At 41.7% G+C, this 16,772-nt stretch overlaps 2 protein-coding genes across 5 annotated transcripts in view; both read left to right on the forward strand.

The window, feature by feature from the left end:
• Window positions 1-16,772, forward strand: part of arg1 (arginase 1) — a 102,104-nt gene that overhangs the window by 81,176 nt on the left and 4,156 nt on the right. The window lies entirely within an intron of this gene.
• ccser2b (coiled-coil serine-rich protein 2b) overlaps window positions 1-16,772 on the forward strand; it is a 102,230-nt gene that overhangs the window by 20,945 nt on the left and 64,513 nt on the right. For all 4 annotated transcript variants that reach the window (XM_007260024.4, XM_007260025.4, XM_007260026.4 and 1 more), the window contains 2 exons: window positions 6,847-8,221; window positions 8,648-8,838. In XM_007260024.4, coding sequence (XP_007260086.3) covers window positions 6,889-8,221; window positions 8,648-8,838 — 1,524 coding nt within the window. In that variant the 5' untranslated portion in view covers window positions 6,847-6,888. The remainder of the gene's footprint in view (window positions 1-6,846; window positions 8,222-8,647; window positions 8,839-16,772) is intronic.

The following is a 16,772-nucleotide window of genomic DNA, read 5'->3' on the forward strand; positions in this document are numbered from 1 at the left end:
AATGTCCAACTCTCGTTTGACTTAAAAAAATATATATAAAAATTATGTTTACTTAAGTGCTTCCCTGCTTCCAACTTTTATCAAGCCTTAACTCTTGACTTTTCTTGTACTTTGACTTTTGTCAGTCTTGTACTCAAACTTTTTCTTATACTCTGACTTTTATCATTCTAGTTCTCTGACTTGTCTCGTACTCAAAATTGCATAATACTCTGTTTTATCTTGCTCTAATACTCTGATCTGTCTCAATCTATTTCTCTGACTTGTCTCATACATTGACTCGTACTTAGATTTGTCTCTGTCTTGTACTTTGTCTTCCTCTCAATAGTATTTATATTTGTTTTTCTTAATAGTGATTGTACTTAGACGTGTGTCAATAGTATGTGCACCTGAACTTATCTAGTACTTTTATTATGGTCACCCGAATGGTGTTTGTACAGTTCATTGGTCTTAATTGTTGCTATAATCAAACTTTACTTGTATTCAGAATTTATTCAAAATGTACTAGGTTATTATTGCGCTTGGTCTGGTCTTGTTCTTTTCAAATTTTGTTTCTGGTCTTGACTGTGATAAGCTACTGTATGGATGTCTGTAGATATTGTAAATGTAAGGGAGTCATTTATCATGTTACACTTCATGTACTGTTTACATACACCTGAAACAGTAAAATCCAGTGTAGTAGTCCATGTACAGTCATAGATTTGATGATAAAGGATGCTTTGGATGAAGAGGAAGAACCAGCTTGCTAGCACAGAGGCACTTAAAACCCAGACACCATTAACATTTAATGGGTTTAATGAGTTTGTGTGCTTCCTGGTACAGCTTGATTTTAGTACTGCTTGGTCGGGTTGACGTAATCACTCAACTTGTTTGTTACTTTGTAATTCAGAGAATCCCTTGACATTCAGAAAAAAATTGACACAGGATATCAAGATTTTCTTTTGTATTGCAAAGTTTCTAACATGGTTATGACAAAATGATTTTAGAGATGACTTAATTTGGAAGATGTTCAGATCTTGTTTCCAGCAGCTTCTGCTTCAACATAACAGCATATGTTTTATATATAGATGACTATGTTGATATTACTAATTCAGAAGCAGTGGACTCTAGTGTAGTGTTGAGTTGATTACATTAATTTGCAATTCAAATTTATGCGTTTATGCACTTTATATCCACTCTAATTATCTAAAATCAGAAAGACCCCAAAACCCCACCCCGTACGTATACTGTACAATCACGTGTTTGGGAGTGAGGCTTGGTAAGGTCTCGGCTGCTGGTTTTGACTCTGTTAGGACCGCTGGAGGTGATTCGAGCTCGAGCTGAATTATGCTGGCTTCTGTGGTGTTCTGGACGTGTCCACTCCGGGCTTCAATCGGGGTTAAGCCCTGAGGTGAGAATGTGATTGTGAGGAAGAGTAGAATATGGGTCACTGTGTGTGTGTGTGTGTAAGCATTAGAGTGTGTGGCCAGCGCACAGTGCCTTTTGAGGTCAGTAGAAATGCTATCACCACTTCTGATTTCTGCAGAGACAGATATTACTTGTACAATAAGCCCAACCAGCTTTCATATGAATTTCTGGGTTAAACACTTCTTAATACAGCAGCGTACAGCTGTTATGATGACCTATGAGGATGATGTAGTCTGGTTAACCCTGTGTTATCTATGTATTGTCATTTATTATGCATTTCAACCCTTGTATATTTGTCCTCCTTAATTGATTGTGCCCATAGACTGTGTATAGCTAGACAGAGCATCGTCTCTCAAAAATGAAGCCACCACAGGTCGAGCGCCCCCTGCTGTTCGGTTTCAGAAAGCTGTGTAACCCCACCCATAGATTTCAATGGCAAAACGGACAACTTTTAATCACGTTTTTTTCCAATATACTGTAATTCTACCTTCATTATTTAAATGCAACAGCTAGTGTAACCTCTGCTTATATTGTTACATTTTTATATCCCCACAGAATTCGTTTTTTAAAACGTTATTCAGCTCTATTCAAAAAGGTGTGGTTATTCTAAAAGGGCCGGGTTACACCTAGCCGGGGTTGGACCAATGACCGTATGAGTGGGACCAATAACAAACCATCAGCTTGTGTGAGCTCTGTGGAGGCAGCCCTCATGGGCGGGTTTATTTAAATGAGTAGGCTGTCTCTCCACAGTCTTTCTTCCTCCTCTGGTCTCTACTGCGCAGACTCTGGTACCAGGATCACAAACAGGGTGGGAGATTTTGGCTTCATTTTCATTGAATGAATGGAAACAGCGACGCGGCGTCCATCTTTTTTACAGTCTCTGATTGTGCCCCTTAAAATGCCGGAAAGCTACATGTCCATGTTGGTCAGAGCATGCAGAACTGGGGTTTTCTGCCAGCTACTGTGTTTCTATCTCTGTATAAAAGAAGCTTCTGCTGATTTTTGTTTTTTTGCTTTTTGCTTTTTGTTTTTTTGTGCTTTGCAATCATTACCAAGCAATAGCACAGGGTAAGCAGAGAACATTTGCAGCGAATGTTTGCTGCACTCAAATCACATTTGGTGCCAATAACTTACACTAACAATACAGGGGTTGTAATTCAATGTACTGAAATATACTGAAATAGTAGTGCAAGACAAACAAGGTCAAATATTGCAATTGTTTAAATCATCACATCATATTTATAAAATCTGACTGTTGCAATTAGAACAGTTGGATCTAACTACAACACTGTTTTTGTAACAAATATTTATTTATTTTTAGTCAATACATATAAATATTTATTAATTTAATCAATAGAGTGCTGCAAAAAAGAATATCACAAAATGACACTATCAGTAATTTCTTACACTCTAGTATGTAGAGGCAATAAGTTGTGGCTCCTGATATCTAGGGACTAGGGTTTTGGCTTATGGTTAAAATGTAAGTTTGAAATTAGAATCTTAGCTTTGTGGATAGCATGTAAGCTTGGGCCTTGACTTGTGGTTAACATGTTGAATCAGGTCTAGAACTTCGGCTTGTGCTTAGTTGGTAAATTTAGTGCCCTAATTTAATCATTTAGGGCCTTAACTGTTGTTAGCTAGGGTCTTAGCTTGTGGTTAGCACTCTAATTAAGAACTAGAACTTTAACTTGTGTTTAGCTTGTAACTAATTAAATATTAATTTGGGGCTTGAGCCTTAACTCATAGTTCCAAATTTATTTTAGAGCTAAGGCCTAAGAGACATGTCCCATATAAGGCCACAACTAGAGTCTTAGCATGTGTTTAGTTTGCTAATGTTTTAGCTTGTGGTTAGCATGTTAGGTCTTAGCATGTTAGCATGGTTAGCAGGTTAGCATGTTAGGTCTTAGATTGTGGTTAGTTTGCTAAGGTTTTAGCTTGTAGTTAGCATGTTAGCTCAGAGCTAGGGTCTTAGGTTGTGGTCAGTTTAAAAAAAATAGGTAGGTCAGAGCTAGGGTCTTAGGCTGTGGTTAGTTTGCTAAGGTTTTAGCTTGTGGTTAGCATTTTAGGATAGAGCTGGGGTCTTAACTTGTGGTTAGTGTGTTCGTTTAAATCTTTACTCTATGTTTAACTTGTTTGTTGTTTTGGGTCCTGAGCCTTAACTTGTGGTTACCCCTTCAGTTAGGAGCTGATGTTGCATGTTATATCACTACGAGAGTCCTGTTGTTAGTATGCTAGGGTCTTATCTTGTGGTTAGTATGTTAGGTCAAAGCTAGGGCCACAGTTTGTAGTTATTATGCTACGGTCTTAACTTGGTTATAATATCATCTTGAGATAAGAGCCTACGCTCCTGGTTAGCACAATATTTAAGATATGTAGGTCTTGTTTGTGTTTAGCATGTTATTTAAAATGTACCTTAGCCCATGACTGACATTTCTAGTTTGGATTTTGGGGCTTGTCTTATGATTGGTGTCTTGGGTTAAGGTTGGGGCATTAGTGGTTAATACAATAGGTTGAGTCTAGAGCTGTAGTTTGTGGTTGGTGTGTTTAACAATGGATAGGTCATTAGCTCATGTTTAGCATAGATGGTCAGATCTATGGTTCTTAGTGTGGGATTTGCTCTTTTCGTGGTTTGAGTTTCAGTGTCTGGAAATGGTACAGTTTTTCCTTTTTTACTCCTGCTGTTAAAATAAGATGGTCCTGGCTTCTGGTTGTATGACTAATAAAGCTATTAGTGTTTATATGCTCATTATCTTTCTTACACAAACACACACTCACACACTTAGATCAGAACTTAAAACAGAAAAATATTACAGCTCATGTTGTCGTGAGCAAAATTACCCAGGTTTTATTCTGAACATGAGTCATAACTAATGTTCTTTGTGGACATTTCTTGCTGCTCAGTTGTAATGATGTACCCTATGTGTGTGTCTGTGTGTATCAGAGAGATGCAGATGTCTGTGTGAAGTAAGTGTGAAGCTGTTCTCTCTGCCACAGTGCCGCTCCATCCATCAGGGCCGTCCTCCACCGACCTTGAGCCTGTTCACGCCCAGCGTGACACTCTGCTCGGGCGTCTACAGATTCTCTCGAAAGTGCATAGACACATTCACGTACTTGGTTGTATTACACGATCCTGAAAATATGTGGCAGATATTTGCGACTCTAAGGAACTATTTGGACAGGATTAGTTCAGTACTTAGTGCTAAAGCTTTGTTATGTACCCAAACAAGAGTTGGACACACTGTATGGTCAGCACCTCTCTGGGTGGGTAATAAATCTCAGTGTCCAGTAAACTACGCAGCGGTTCTTCCACCATGCAGCACTGATTGCTTTGGGTTCACAAGCCACACCCTCTGCTGTCTATCCCTCTCTTGGGTTAGTTGCCCATTAAGGCCGATTTCTGCTTCTGCATTGAATCTACACCATAGACTACCACCATGTACCCTACGTGACATAGGCCACATTAACTCTGATTGCTCTGCCGAGCATCATATTCCCACTTTTGCATTTCCTGGTGTCATTCCTGGTGTCATTGCAGAGCATCACAGACACCAGTGCACAATTATAAACCCTCCGAGTGGCGTAGGCCACTTGCTTAGGCTATTCAGTAGACTCTACTAGATGTAGAAATATAAACAAGCATTTACTACTGCTCTACCTGCTCAGTGTTTTTCTTGATAGATCCACTATTAAGGATGCCGTCGTCAGTGTATAATGTACTGCCATGGACTGTCCAGCTCTGGAGCTTCTCCTCTTTAAAAAATAAACACAAAGATCAGTCTTGCCAGGGCTGAATCATGAAACTTTAATCGCATGTAAACAGAAGTCGCTTCTTAGTCATCCTTCCAAAGAAGTTACTTAACCGTTCGAAGAGAAGACTTTGTGACAGATCCGTGCCCTAAGCACTGTAGACTCTCATGTTTATGTCTCCTTGAGGAGAAAATGAGCGTGTCCTAATCTTTTGAGCTCTGTTAAAGATCCTGCCTTTCAGTCAGCTATACAGACGCTGCTTTTCTTGCTAGAATCTTATGTAGTAACTTTGCCTGAAGACTGGGAACATTCTTTGAATCATTCTTGAGGCATCTCTGGGAGAAATGAGTGATTCTGTTTTTGACAATTACCTGGAGAATGTTAAATGTTAAAAACTGGTTTTGACCCTTAATGTTGGATTAATGCTAAGGAAAGACAAGACAACCATAGTGACCATATTTGTGATGGGCACAGATGGAATGTGGCCTCTGCCGTTACATATCCAGTGGACATTGATATGGTGCCCAACGAGCAGTGAGAGTTGAGGGTTGGCGCTACAGTAACCGCTTTCAGAGTCCAGGTATTGAACCCACAGCCCTCTCATCTCTAACCAGGTGATCTAACCTCTGAGCCATCACTGCACATGAATCTTCTGTTCTTATTGTGGGGCATCTGTTGGCACAAACGTCAGCAAAGTTCCAGAATGTGGTCACAGGAGGAGTCCTCTGTTCTCAGATTAAATAGAGACTTTGTGTTCTTGATATCTTGATATTTCTGCTAGATCATATGTTTGCCCTCCAGGATATCCTATCCAGTGCCATCCAGCAATATGCTCAGCTCATCTGTAGAAGAATGGCCAGGGTTTATTTGTTGACCCACACCCGCAAGTCATTGACTTGACTATGGTGAAGCACGGGCACCCTGTGCCATCTGCCTCCTCTTTTGGCAAAGCCTTTAGCAGAGTTTGTTTTCAGATCGCAGACTGCTCACATGGTGGCTTGTATCAAGTATCAGTTTGTTTTAGGGCATGAGATATTTGCTTTGTCAGCAGGTCACAGGTCTCATGACTTTTATTAAGCGTTAGGGTTACTTGAGTGACCCTCATTTTCTTAGAGATTTTATTTCTGCTGTGGCAGTTCAGGGGCACAGACTGCAATCTGCCTTCCCTTGTGGCAGAGCCTTCAGCCCAGTTTGTTTCCAGATTACAGACTGCTCACATGATGTCATGTTGGCAATATGATAGCTTGTTTCAGAGTCCAAGATTGTTGCCCCTTTAGTAAGTCCCAGGCATTAGAGATGTTTGATGTTTTCACACCCAAGGGTGGGGTTTTAAGGACTTTTGCTTTTGATTTGTAGACTTTGAAGACTTTCTGGGTGGTAGAAAAGTGTAGAAAAAAAGTTCACATTTTGCTATTGTTGTTGAATGTGGTGGTCCACGTGATCAGTTGATCGGAAGGATGATTACTCCAGTGGGAAGGTGGAATTTGGCCTGAGCTCAAGCTTTGTCCAGCCTGCTGCCATAAAATAAGTCTTACCTATAACAGTTGCATGTAAAGGTTGGTTATACCAGGGCAAAATCACTTTGCACTGAAGGTTCCAGTACTTCGCATTAAAAATGTACAAAATGTCTTTTAACCTTGTTGACCTAGAAATGCAGCCTGATGTGTCTAACCTCTCCTCTCTTTCTCTTCCCAGCTTCTGTCCCTGCGCTCATACCCATGGTGGGGGAGGTAGCCGATGGAAGACACGGCCCTCAAGCAGCCCACCATGGTCTCCAGACTGCCCAAGTTTGGCTCCCGTGCTGCCCCGGCTTCTGCTGGCCCCCTCTCCAACGGTTCTGCCCTGCCTGTGTCCTCTGTAGGAGGTAAAGGGGTACCTGTTGGAAAGCAGAATGGGATAATTCGAGTTCCTCCTACACTTTCTACAAAGTGGAAGAAGGGGAGGGATGACAGTGGAGAGAAGATTCCAGATGCTGGTGAAGAGCCTCGCATGGGTGTCCGCACCCAACAGCAGCCACGCTCTGCGGCCATGATTAGAGATTTCGGAAAGCCCTCTGCTGCCCCAGTGGGTAAGGCCCGAAGGTCAATCCCCACGGCAACTAGCACAAATCCCAGAACTATCCCTCAGTCCACCAGGGCCAATCCACGCACTACTGCTCCCAAAAACCCTTCCCCGAATCAGTCGATGTACAGCCGCAGAGCTGGCATGAACGGCATCGGCTCAGGCCTTCCAAAACCCGGCTCCTCATCCTCCTTGTCACAGTCCAGCGACAGTCTAAAGTCTGTCTCTGTGGAACATGTTGTGCGATCACAGAGCTTCAGCCAGTTAAAGAGCTCTACCACCCCTGCCAGTCCTCCACTGACCCGCTCTTTTTCCTTCAACCGAGCAGCAGAGTTGGCAAAGGAGATGCCCAGACCGCTTGCACAGTCCCCCCTAGCCAGGTCTCCAGTCACTCAGCCCTCTCTTGTGTTGGCTGGAGAGAGACCAGGTCCTTTTGGTGTAGCAAAATCAACTATCTCAACCAACACTAGCAGTTCATTACCACCCGCATCCCTGAAGAAATCACTCTTGCCCAACTGCTCTAGCAGCAAGCCATCAGCGATTAGCTACAAGCTAATGCGACCGTCGCTTATCAAGCAGCCCCGCTCAGCACTGTCAGGGAAAGTCCAAGTAAAAGCTGGGTCAATGCAGAGAGATGCAGAATCGCAAGAAACAGTCCCAACGACATCTGACATCTCCAGTAACACTGAAAGTGCTGAAACTACCCCAGATGACCCCAAGGAATCCGATGGCCTCCAGGTTGTCTCCCTTGAGATCCCAGAGGACATGTCCATGTCCTCCACGTCCTCTTTGGAGCGCAATGATATTAGCGAAGAGTACATGGACGACTTTGATGATCTGGGCAGTGGGGTCAGGATCCAACTGTACCAACCTATTCATGACATAGGGAATGGCCAGTCTGGATTTGAAGGCAACGCTCTGGTCAGTCAGTGTCAAGAAGGGTCGTCGGTAACCAGCCTCCACAGCTTCCTGTCCGAGACTGTAGACTGGGCTGAGATGGGTCTCACAGGTATGTTACTGTCTTTAGTTCTTGTTCAAAGCAGCTATCAAAGTCAGGTCCTTGTGGGTCACAGTCCTGCAGAAGAGTTTAATTTTGTCCCTTTGCCTAACAGTCCAGATTTAAGCTACAAAGAGTTCCAAAATTAGCCGACAATTTGAATCATCTGGGTTAAATTATCTAGGATACTAAAATCTGCAGTCCTAAAACCTGCTGCAGCATCCTTGCAGGACTGGAGGCTAATGTCTCTGATGTTAACAAATCTAACAAATGACCTTTCTTTAACCCAGTAGATTCCCTAGATGGTTTTAGTTCTTGCTCCAACTCTGCTCTAGCCATCATGATGTTTATAGAAGGTCATGTGTGATACTATATACCTATACAAGGTTAGAAAAAAAAACATGAAAATTAATTGACTAGTCTGATTGTTCTTTGTAGGGGCCCGGGAAGGACTTGATGTCTCGCCTCGAAAGATGTCTTCTGGGGGAGATCTGCCACACGGCTCCTCGCTGGACCTCTCCCCCTCGGACAGCTCCGGTGGGACCTATATGTGGGACGAAGAGGTTCTGGAGCCACTGGGAGGAGCCACGCATCGCTGTGGGAGCTACGACTCTGAACTCAACAGCATGGTGAGTTGGCTTCTATGGGCCGTGTGGAGTGCATATTCCCTAGAAATGACTGGGATTACAGTGACTTCTGTAGCAAAGTAGACCAGTTGCCCTAAAATGATTTTAGAGACCTGCAACTGGAATTGAAAGTTTAGTTAGCAAGCGAGTTAGGATCTTTATTAATGTACTACTGGTAGAAGTAGGAGTACCAATAATATATACAGCATATATACAGCTCTAGGAAAAAATACTTTAGTTACTTTAGAGACTACTTCAGTTTCTGAATCAGTTTCTCTGATTTTGCTCTTTATAGGTATATATTTGAGTAAAATGAACATTGACATTTCTTCCAAATTTCAAATAAAACAATAGTCATTTAGAGCATTTATTTGCAGAAAATGAGAAATGGCTGAAATAACAAAAAAGATGCAGAGCTTTCAGACCTCAAATAATGCAAAGAAAACAAGTTCATATTCACAAAGTTTTAAAAGTTCAGAAATCAATTTAGTGGAATAAGCCTGGTTTTAATCACAGTTTTCATGCATCTTGGCATGTTCTCCTCCACCAGTCTTACACACTGCTTTTGGATAACTTTAAGCCACTACTGTTGCGAAATTTCAAGCAGTTCATCTTGGTCTGATGGTAAAATCAAAGTAACTCATTGTTTTTAGGTGTACACCTATTTTACCAGAGCTGTATATTTCTCCTATATATAGTACTCTTCTGTGTTTTCAAGTGTTAAAAATGGTTTAATTAACCAGGTGAACTTCCAGGTCAGTCAGTCAGTCACTCTATGGATCTCAGTCCCTCTACGGTTGTGTTGACACCCAGAGTGTCATTATGTTTACACTTAAACAAGATTACTTCATCATAATACATCAGATGATTTCCTGTCACACGTCTGTGTGTGGGCCAGCCATTTTTTTTACGAGGCTTCAGTCACACAACCCTGTGCTTCAGGGAGAAAACGGGGGAGTCACAGTTCTGGGAATTTGCCACAGATGGGAAATGTCAGGTTTGCTTTCAGCATTGCAGTGTTACCAAAATCCTCCAGTCCCTCCTGCACTGTTAGGAATGGGAGGATGTCCACTAGTAAACAGGCCTCAGACTCTGATCAGGAGCTCCATTCAGCTTTAATGCAGATCAGTAGCTCAGCAGGGGAGTGCTTTCTGCTGAGCCACGGAACCTCTTCTGTTGGAGCTGCGCCACCAATCGTGCCCTTTTGATGAGACGCCCATCTGGTAGCATCCTCATTGGCCATTGCCTGTGGTGATTCCCCTGTGCCCACCTCGACAGCCAATCAGAGCGTTCGCTGCCTCACTGCACACTCGGTCAGGAAGCAAAGCTTTGGGATTAAGTGAGGGAATGACGGTGCACTTACTGCTCTGCTCGGCAAGAGTTTAGTCACTACCGTAAATGAGATCAGAGCTTTGTTTTCATCACTATTATGATAAATATAGCAGTTTGCTGTTTACAGGTAGATGTTTGAGTAAAATGAACATTGTTGTTTTATTCTATAAACTACGGACAACATTTCTCTCAAATTCCAAATAAAAATATTGTCATTTAGAGCATTTATTTGCAGAAAATGGGAAATGTCTGAAATAACAAAAAAGATGCAGAGCAGAAGCTCATATTCATAAAGTTTTAAGAGTTAAATTAATATTTGATGGAATAACCCTGGTTTTCAATCACAGTTTTCATGTATCTTGGTATGCTCTCCTCCACCAGTCATACACACTACTTTTGAATAACTTTATGCCTTTACTCCTGGTGCAGAAATGTAATCAGTTCAGCTTGGTTTGATGGCTTGCGATCATCTTCCTCTTGATTATATTCCAGAGGTATTTAATTTAGTAAAATCAAAGAAACTCAAAATTTTTACCTTATATTTAAGATGTATTATTTTAAGGTATCTATATAAAAGGTTAAATAATTCCATTATTTTCTTATAAATGAAACAAGTTTATTAATACAGTGCATCCTAGGGCTGCACAATAAGTCATTTTACCATCATCATTGTAATGTGCACATGCAAAAATAGCCACATCACAAGATGGCAAATTACGTTTCAAAAACTTTGCTACTTAATACAAAAAGAAAATCTACCTATGTATCTATCTCTTTGACTTGTGGAGAAATCAGGTAATAATTGCTGTTTTGTTTTGTTTTTCATACCGCAAAAAATATTTCTGAACAGAAAAATATTGCAATCTCATTGTCTCTACTTGAGTAAAACCATGTGCCTTTTTAGCTGCTTTCATGTTTTAGGTGAAAAGGGTACAAATGTCAGCTGAATGTAGATTAAGCTTTTGAACAGATATTATGTTTAAACCTTCAAAATATATGTTGCAAAACAGGACATTTAAGATAAGTTTAAAACTTGTCACTAAATTCTGATAAACATTGAACTCCTGGCAGCATCACAAATACATTAGAACTGTATTTTTATTCTAGAGTTAATGAATTGAGTTAAATGCGTGCAAACCATAAACCTAAAAAAACAGAGGTGTGAAATTGCTTTCTGTGGTGGGAGGGACCCATCTTGTGGATGTTTGAGAGTACTGCATGATGCTCTCCAGCAAAATGCCATGTCATCCTTACCAAAGTGGCTGAGGCTGGACACTGCATTAGATAACACTATAGCGCCGCTGGAGGATTATTACATGAGTGTGGATGGATTAATGTGTTCCCAGTACCTAGAGATTGTAACTGTAATAAATGAACAGTACAGGGAGATGTACAGTCCCCTTCAAAGGTATTAGAACAGAGAGGACAATCCCTTTATTTCTGCTGTAGACTTGAAACATTTGTGTTTGACATTAAAAGATGAATATGAGACAAAAAAAAATAAAATCAGTTTTTATTTCTAGGTATTTGCATCTGAATCTGATACACAGTTCAGAAGATAGTACCCACTCTTTTTTTGGGAGCAAAATCCTTGGTTGCAAATCCTTGGCTTGCACTAATTGAATCAAGCATGTGACCCACTGACATCACTAAGCTTTTGCATTCTTATTTTGTGATTTGGGTCATTATCTTGCTGCATGATCAAAAATGTCCCAAACAATTTGGTTGCATCTTTAAATTGACAGACATGTTTTTTATAAACTCCTATAAACTATAAATGCCCAATCTGAAACTGAGTGCAAACATTCCGAGTTATTTATTGTTTGAACAATCAATCATTATTGATTATTTTATTGGGACACCTGGACAATAAAAGACACCTGACAGTTACATGTTCCTATAATTCTGCTCATATAAGAAATTGGTGGGTTTAGACAGCAGGTCTTATCTTCTGAATTATGTTTGAAGCTTTTAGTTCCATTCACCCCCAGTTATAGAGGTCTTATTCATGGGCTTCCTCTAGAGTTTAACAGTCATTTCCTGATATAACAGGGGGAGTATATCTCCATAAACAGCTCTGGTAATGCAGGGGGTGAGTTTTGGACCTGTGATTCTCTCTTTCTCTGTAATTCCATTGGCAGTATGTAGCTGCGGGAGGCCCATTGATGACAGTGATTAAATTATTTTGTGATGACAAGTGTGATTTAACTTCAGTATTAATTAGCAACATGTCTTACTTAAACCCCATGGCTGTATTATAAAAAAAAAACAAAACACAAATTATCAGATTGGATTGCTTTTGGCCAGTACTTAGCATTAGGATGCTCTGATCAAATCATTGGCAAAAGAACTTTGTTAGAACTTTCCTTAATATAGCATTATGCTATATACAGCTCTGGAAAAAAAATAAAAGAAGAGAAGAGTTTCTTTGATTTTATCAAATTAAAAACATCTGGAATATAATCAAAAGGAAAATGGATGATCACAAGCCATCAAACCAGGCTGATCTGCTTGAATTTTTGCACCAGGAGTAAAGGCATAAAGTTATCCAAAAGCAGTGTTTAAGACTGGTGGAGGAGAACATGTCAAGATGCCTGAAAACTGTAATTAAAAACCAGGGTTATTCCACCAAATATTGATTTCTGAATTCTTAAAACTTTATGAATATGAATTTGTTTTCTTTGCATTATTTGAGGTTGTAACGCCTGATAGAGGGGAGAGACGCGAGCCGAGTAAAATGAACAGACTGGTTTATTTACAGGCTGATAACCAGGTGTTATAAACAATAGAGCCAAACAAACAATAACCTCACCAGATACAAAAGACGTAGTCGTATAAACAGTCCGTGTTCGAAACCAAAAGACAGTCCAGCCAAGCATTAAATCCAAAAGGGGCAAATCCAGAGACATAAACCAATAAACCAAAAACCAGGGTCGTAACGAGAGATCACACAAGAAAAACATAGAAGAACCGCTTAGTATGCAACAAAAGTCGACAATACCTCGCGAAGAATGTTTACATAGTGCTGCCTTAAATACATAAACATGATCAGCATAACCCGGAACTTCCTCAGAACACAGGTGAGTCTGAGCGTCGGAGCGTAACGTGATTGGGCGAAGGAGAGCGACTGACGGTAACGTCATAATCCAAAGGATTCTGGGAAATGGAGTCCGGCGGTGTGGAAGGAGAGTCGGGCTGCATGACAGTACTCCCCCCCAAAGAGTCCGAAACGATAGACAGATGAGGACGACTCAAGGGAACCGCCCCCTCACACCCAGTGGAGATCTGGGCAGATGGCCTGGTAGCAGGAACTGAGTGGACAGGAGCCCTGGACCTGGGACGACCTCTCCTGGAACCGTGGACGGAACTGAGGGACCGGACAGAGCCCGCGCTACCACGTCTACCCCTTCTAGGACCTGGAGACCCTCTCCTAGGACGACCCCTGGGGCGTGGTGCCGGACGGGACGGATGAGACCGATGGAAGTCCTCCACCAATAAGGGATCCAGGACATCAGCCGCTGGGACCCAACTTCGCTCCTCTGGTCCGTAACCCCTCCAGTCCACCAGGTACTCCAGGGCTCCCCTTCTCCTCCTGGAGTCCAGCAAACGTTCCACAGCATACACAGGACCACCTTCCATATCCACAGGCGGGGGAGGAAGTGACCCAAGCGACGTCTCATCCAGAGGACCAGGGATAACCGGCTTTAACAAAGAAACATGAAAAGAGGGACATACTCGGTAGTGAGAAGGTAAATCGAGACGATAGGTTACCTCATTGATTTTCTTTAAGATCTTGAAGGGGCCTATATACTTAACTGAAAGTTTCTTATTGCCGTCAGACAGCCGGAAATCCCTGGTAGATAACCAAACTCGGTCTCCTGGAGAATAAATGGGGGTTTCACGACGTAAACGATCGGCTTGTTGTTTATGCCGCTCTAAGACTGCCTCAATACGTCTGTGAGTCTCCTCCCACACCTCCTCGCTCCGACGCATCCAATCATCAACAGCGGGGATGTTAGAGGGTTCGGCTGACCAGGGCATGAGCGGGGGTTGGTAACCTAGAAAGCATTGAAAGGGAGTCAACTTAGTCGTAGAACTAATGAGTGAGTTCTGAGCTATTTCAGCCCAGGGGAGATATTTGGCCCAGTCATGGAAATTATTTGAACAATAAATTCTTAAGAATTTACCCAATTCTTGATTCATCCTCTCACATTGTCCATTACTCTGAGGATGATAACCTGATGATAGACTAACAGAAATCCCTAACGCATTCATAAATGCTGACCAGACTTGAGAGATAAACTGAGGTCCTCGATCCGAAACAATATCTTCTGGAACACCAAATATACGAAACACATGATTAAACAGAGATTCTGCCGCTTCTAGCGCATTGGGTAGTTTGCTAAAGGGGATGAACCTTACACCACGAGAGAAACGATCCACAATAGTCATAATAACAGTTTTACCCATGGATACAGGGAGATCGGTAACAAAATCAACTGCTAGGTGAGACCAAGGTCGAGCTGGCACCGGTAAGGGAACTAATTTACCAGCCGGTAGAGTACGAGGAGTTTTACTTTGAGCACAGACTGAGCAAGAGGAAACAAAATCATGAATATCTGAACGCATATTCTCCCACCAAAAACGATTTTCTAACAATTGGAAGGTCCGAGTCTCCCCTGGATGTCCTGACGAAGGAGAAGTATGAGCCCATGTAATTAATCTGGCTCTGCACTGGTCTGGAACGTAGGTTCTGTCTGGCGGGCACTGAGCTGGGGGGAAAGTTACAGAATTAAACTGATCAATTTCTTCTGAAATTTCCCATCTCACGGGAGCTAAAACAATTTCTGGCTTTAAAATAGGTGCGTTTTCTGGACCTTCTAGATTGTCTTCAAACATGCGGGAAAGTGCGTCAGCTTTAGTATTTCTGGATCCAGGTCGAAAAGTAATAACAAAATCAAAACGTGCAAAAAATAGAGACCAACGTGCTTGTCGTGAATTCAAACTTTTCATAGACCTAAGATATTCAAGATTCTTGTGGTCAGTTAAAACCACGAATGGGTGCAATGCTCCTTCTAACTAGTGTCGCCATTCCTCTAATGCTAATTTAATGGCCAAAAGCTCACGATCCCCAATACCATAATTTCGTTCAGCTGGGGAGAGTTTGTGAGAGAAATATGCTACTGGATGCAATTTACTGGGAGAATCAAAATTTTGCGAGAGAACAGCCCCTACCCCTACACTGGATGCATCAACTTCTACAGTGAAAGGTTCTCTAGGATCTGGATGTTTTAGTAGGGGAGCAGTAGTGAACATTCTTTTGAGAGAATTAAAAGCCTCGATAGCGGATTCAGACCAAATCAAATTTCTGGTGTTGCGCTTTAACAGATTAGTGAGTGGAGCCGCAATAGAACTGTAGTTGCGGATGAAGCGTCGATAAAAATTTGCAAAACCTAGAAATCTCTGTAATTCTTTTACTGACTTAGGTTGGGGCCAATTAACAACTGCTTGAACCTTCTTATCATCCATGGAAACACCCTGAGCACTAATGACATACCCCAAAAAGGCTACTTTTGACACGTGAAACTCACATTTTTCTGCTTTTACAAAGAGCTGGTTCTGAAGAAGTCGGGTTAGAACTGCTCGTACATGAGATACATGAATGGATAGATCAGAGGAGTAAATCAAAATATCATCCATAAATGCAATGACAAACTTGCCAAGCATATCACGCAACACATCATTGATTAGAGACTGAAAAACAGAGGGTGCGTTTTTTAGGCCAAACGGCATAACCAAGTACTCATAGTGCCCTCTAGTGGTAAAAAAGGCAGTCTTCCATTCATCTCCTTCTCTAATCCTTACCAAGTTGTAAGCACTGCGAAGATCTAGTTTAGTGAAAATAGAGGCTCCACGCAGTTGTTCAAGAGCTACAGGCACTAAAGGTAGAGGATAAGGGTTGGTTTTGGTTACAGCATTAAGCTGTCGATAATCAATACAAGGCCGGAGACCGCCATCCTTCTTTTTAACAAAGAAAAAAGGAGCAGCAACAGGAGAAGTAGAATGGCGGATAAAACCCTGTGCTAGAGCCTCCTGCACATACTCCTCCATAGCTAGTTCCTCGGTCTGAGTAAGAGGATAAATACGTGACTTAGGGGGTATTTGGTTATCAATCAAATCAATGGCACAATCATAGGAACGATGTGGGGGAAGTTGGGTGGCACGAGTTTTACTGAAAACTTCGTTCAAGTCTTGGTAAGTAGTAGGAATATGTGCAAGGGACTCAGACCCTGGACTTTCAACAGAAGTGGATTGGATCTTAGTTTTAGGAACCATTAAACAATGTTTTACACAGTAGGGAGACCAGGATGCAATTTCCTTGTTTGACCAAGTAATCACAGGATCATGTTTTCTTAACCATGGGAGTCCCAAAATAATCTGATAATTAGTGTCTTTCATGATAAAAAACCTGATCTCTTCTGAGTGAAGTGCGCTGACGCTCATCTGAACAGGGGTGGTGATGTTGGTTATGGTTCCTCTCCCGACAGGAGATCCATCCACAGCAGACAGTCTTATGGGATCCTCCAAGCTCTCAAAAGGAATCA

This window comes from Astyanax mexicanus, chromosome 15 (genome assembly GCF_023375975.1).
Source record: "Astyanax mexicanus isolate ESR-SI-001 chromosome 15, AstMex3_surface, whole genome shotgun sequence".
Taxonomy (NCBI): domain Eukaryota; kingdom Metazoa; phylum Chordata; class Actinopteri; order Characiformes; family Acestrorhamphidae; genus Astyanax; species Astyanax mexicanus.